Raw genomic sequence first — 4,739 nt, forward strand, 5'->3', positions numbered from 1 at the left:
TTGGTAAAGTAATGTCTCTGCTTTTCAATATGCTATCTAGGTTGGTCATAACTTTCCTTTCAAGGAGTAAGCGTCTTTTAATTTCATGGCTGTGATCACCATCTGCAGTGATTTTGAACCCCCCAAAAATAAAGTCTGACACTGTTTCCACTGTTTCCCCATCTATTTGAGTGTTGTAATTTCATTCTTTTACATGTAGCTGTCCAGTTTTGCCAGCACCACTTATTGAAGAGGCTGTCTTTTCGCCATTGTCTTTTCTTGCCTCCTTTGTCAAAGATAAGGCGACCACAGGTGTGTGGATTTATCTCTGGAGCTTTCTATCCTGTTCCATTGATCTTACTTCTGTTTTTGTTAGTAATGATTTTTTTTTTTTTTGGATTTGAAACCCAAAGCAACAAAAACAAAGAAGAGCCAACTGGCACTTCATCAAACTAAAAAGCTTCTGCACAGCAAAAAAAAAAAAAAAAGATGAAAAGTCAACTAACAAAATGGGAGAAAATATTTGCAAAACAAATATCCAGTAAGGAATTAATATACAAAATATACAAGGAACTTATATAGATCAATAGCAACCACCCCCAAATAATCCAATTTAAAAATGAGCAGAGGAATTGAACAGACATTTTTCCAAAGAAGTCACCCAAATGGTCAATGGCCAGCAGGTACACGAAAAGGTGCTTAATATCATCAACTAACAAGGAAATGCAAATAATAACCAAAATGAAGTATCACCTTACACCTATTAGGGTGGCTGTCATAAAGAAGACAGGTGACAACAAATGCTGGCAAGGACATGGAGAAAAGGAAACCCTTTTACACAGTTTGTGGAAATGTAAAATGGTACAGTCACTTGGAGGTTCCTGAAGAAACTAAAAATAGAACTACCATATTATCCAGAAACCTCCTTTCTGGATATGTATCCAAAGGAAACAAAGTCATTGTCTGTACTCCCATGTTCATTGCAGCATTATTATGGCTACTGTTGTAGCTGTGGTATGGAAACAACCTATGTGTCCACTAACAGATAGATGGATAAATCAAATGTTGTACAAGTATACTGCTAAGTCGCTTCAGTCGTGTCCGACTCTGTGCGACCCCAGAGACGGCAGCCCACCAGGCTCCCCCGTCCCTGGGACTCTCCAGGCAAGAACACTGGAGTGGGTTGCCATTTCCTTCTCCAACGCATGAAAGGGAAAAGTGAAAGTGAAGTCGCTTAGTCGTGTCCAACTCTTCGAGATACAGTGCCATGTTATACATCCTTAAAAAAGAAAGAAATCCTGGTATTTGCAACAATGTGGATGAACAATTACACTAAGCAAAATAAGCCAGAAAAAGACAAATACTGCATGGTCTCACTTATATGTGAAATATAAAAAAAATGAAATAAAAATTGCATGTACAGAAATGGTGGTTGCCTGTGCCTAACGGCTAGAGGGATAGGGAGAAGCTGGTATAATAGTACAAACTTTCAGATATAAGATAATAGATATGAAATTTTAATGTATCTCATAGTGGCTATAGTTAATACTGTAGCATATAATTGAAATTTTCTAAGAGAGTAGAACTTGTGTTCTCATCATACACACACAAAAGTAAATATGTGAGGTGATGGATGTGTTAATTAACACAATGTTGGGAATCCTTTCACAATATATGCATATGTCAACTGATCACACTGTACACTTTCTATATATTACAACTTTGTTAATTATACCTCAGTAAAGCTGAAACACACATACATATACAACCAAGCCTGAGCTGTTTTCTCTTTTTCCAAACTTTAAACTTTTTATTTTGTATTGGAGTATAGCCTATTAACAATGTTGTGGTAGTCTCAGGTGAACAGAGAAAGGACTCAGCCATACATGTACATGTATCCATTCTCCCCCAAACCCTCCTCCCATCCAGACTGGTACATAACTTTGAGCAGAATTCCATGTGCTATACAATAGGTCTTTGTTGGTTATGCTTTTTAAACATAGCAGTGTATACATGACCTTCCCAGTGTTTTCCTTTCTTAAGAGAGAAGTGGCTTTGGAATATCATCTCACTTTTTTGAATAAATTCAATTCTAAATCACATTACAAAGAATAAATTTTGCTTCAGTGATGTTTGGAAAGGACTATGGTTAGGAATTGGAATTGGGCACAGAAGCAGACACATTGTATAGGGTTTCTTGCTAGTACTGTCTTGGGCATGAATGAAAAAATACACTTAATTCTATCCTACTTTCTTGGTCATTGTGATTGGATTCATTAATAGGTTTGTTTTTGTTTTCACCAGCTTGGTAGAACGTACTGATACATCTTGTTGCATGGTTTTTATCTGACCCACTGTGTATCTCTCTGGTTTTTCATTTCAGTGCTTCTCTGAATGGGACCTACAACCCTCCTTCTTTTTCTGGTCCCTGGGAAGATAAGGAATTCAGTGCTATCGCACTTTATAACTGCTGTGATCTCTACACAAGTGCTGTCTGTGTCTAAAGCTGGTTCATTTCCATAAAAGTCCTAATCTGGATGGCTTTTTGATGGCAAAGGTATTTATGTACTCAGAGTTCTCATCCTATAACTAATGCGCTTTGATCTTTAACAGTAAATATAAAATTTTCATTATTTGGCTGAACCAAATAAGAAATTTCTTATGGGCTCTGTTTGAGCTTAGAGTCAAAATAATAAATATTATCATATCAAAAAATATAAACCTTGCTTCTAGTTGCCATCTTAAGAATTATATGATGTAGTATGCTATAAATGTGGTTTGGTATGTAATGTGTACTGAGGTAAAAAGCTGTATTTCTTGGAGTTCTGTGGATGAGCTGGGTTTATGGTACTAAAGGTATATATGAAAATTATATGAATATTGAACGATAAGATTTTTCTGGTTGTCACACATTTGTAAACCTTAAAACTCCTTAAAATCATTACATAGTAATATTTCCTGTACGCAGACTTATAAGGAATGTCTGTTTTTTAGAGGCCTTTGTTTTGTTTTAGTATTCTGCTTTAGTGCCATTTTGCTTCAAGTTTACTGACTCTTTTAAAATGATGGTTTGCGGGGGAGATGACACTTTTTCCTCCCAGAGGACATTTGTCAATGTCTTGAGGTATAATTAATTGTCACAACTTGGGGGATGCTACTGATGTCTTCTATTGAGTAGAGGCCAGAAATGCTGTTAAACATTCTAGTGTGCACGGTCAGCCTCCACAGCAAAGAATTCTCTGGCCCCAAATGTCAACAGTGCTCAAGTTGAGACACTCTGACTTAGAATATTTCTTATATCTAATATTATTTATAATATTATAGCCTTAAGGAAGAGTTTCAAAAGAATGTAGGAGCTCCTCAAAAAGTTATAAAATAACCGTATGGCCCCACAATTCTATTCCTTGGTATACACAAAAGAACTGAACACGGGTGTTGAAACAAGTACGTGCACATGCACGCCCACGGCAGCACTATTCACAACAGTCAGAAGGTGGAAACAGTCCAAATGTCTATCAGTAGCTGAATGGATAAATGAATAGTGTTACGTACATACAATGGAATTTTATTCAGTCATAAAAGTCATGAAGTACTGATGTATCCTACATGGACAAACCTAGAAAACATTATGCTAAGACAAAAAAGCCAGACACAAAGGCTTATTATTATCTGATTCTATTTTGTATGATTCCCTTTATATGAAATATTCAGCATAGATATATCCATGGAGACAGAACACAGATTGGTGGTTGCCAAGGGGAGGTGTGGGGGAGGAGGAGTAGGGAGTTACTGCTTAATGAGTACGCGGTTTTACTGTGGAATGACGGAAATGTTTTGGAACTAGATAGAGATGGTGGTTACACAACATTGTGAATGTACTAAATGTCACTGGTTTGTTCACTTTCAAATGTATAATTTTATGTTATGTGAATTTCCCCTCAATAAATTATATATATACACTATTTGTATGTCCCTTTAGCGAATCTGCCTTCTTCCACTTCACAGTTATCTGAGCTCAGAACCTCTTGGCCTTCCTTCTTGTCTCCTTTCCTATCTTCTCTTCCTTATTTTTGGTAAGTACCAGACTGCCTTACCTGTCTCCTGAGAAACCTGTATGAGAGTTAAGAAGCATCAGTTAGAACTGGGCATAGAATAATGGACTGGTTCAAAATTGGGAGAGGAGTATGACAAAGCTGTATATTGTTACTCTGCTTATTTAGCTTCTATGCAGAGTACATCATGCAAAATGCTGGGCTGGATGAAGTGCAAGCTGGGATCAAGATTGCTGGCAGAAATATCAACAAACTTAGATATACAGATGATACCACTAATGGCAGAAAGTGAAGAGGAACTAAAGAGCCTCTTGATGAGGGTGAAAGAGGAGAGTGAAAAATCTGGCTTAAAACTCAACATTCAAAAAACGAAGATCATGGCTACTATCATTACCATTTAAGGAACTGAATTTACAACCAGGGATTTACTGCGTTCTGTGCCAAATTTAGTTCACACAAGGAAGGGTATGGGATGGAGGGCTCTCCTTATCTTCTTTCAGGGGTAAGGGCTGGCATTCTCATTCTGTCTCCTGTTTGAAGTGAATTTGATCTACACTGACACATAAGAGGGCCGCGCTGTAACAGCAGTTAGTGTGACAACACCATCAGCAGGAGAGTCTCACAAGCAGGAAGAACGAAAAGTGAGGACTGAATGGGATTGGGACAAATGCAACGCCGCCTCCTTGGGCCGAGAGGCACTTGCACACT

General features: G+C 37.6%; 1 protein-coding gene across 2 annotated transcripts in view; it reads left to right on the forward strand.

Moving 5' to 3' along the window:
• Positions 1-4,218, forward strand: part of SLC28A2 (solute carrier family 28 (concentrative nucleoside transporter), member 2) — a 35,493-nt gene extending 31,275 nt beyond the window's left edge. For both annotated transcript variants that reach the window (XM_010847752.1, XM_010847753.1), the window contains exon 18: positions 2,363-4,218. In XM_010847752.1, coding sequence (XP_010846054.1) covers positions 2,363-2,483 — 121 coding nt within the window. In that variant the 3' untranslated portion in view covers positions 2,484-4,218. The remainder of the gene's footprint in view (positions 1-2,362) is intronic.
• The last annotated feature ends 521 nt before the right edge of the window (positions 4,219-4,739 follow it).

The sequence above is a fragment of the Bison bison genome, unplaced genomic scaffold, assembly GCF_000754665.1.
Source record: "Bison bison bison isolate TAMUID 2011002044 unplaced genomic scaffold, Bison_UMD1.0 scf7180017864254, whole genome shotgun sequence".
NCBI lineage: Eukaryota > Metazoa > Chordata > Mammalia > Artiodactyla > Bovidae > Bison > Bison bison.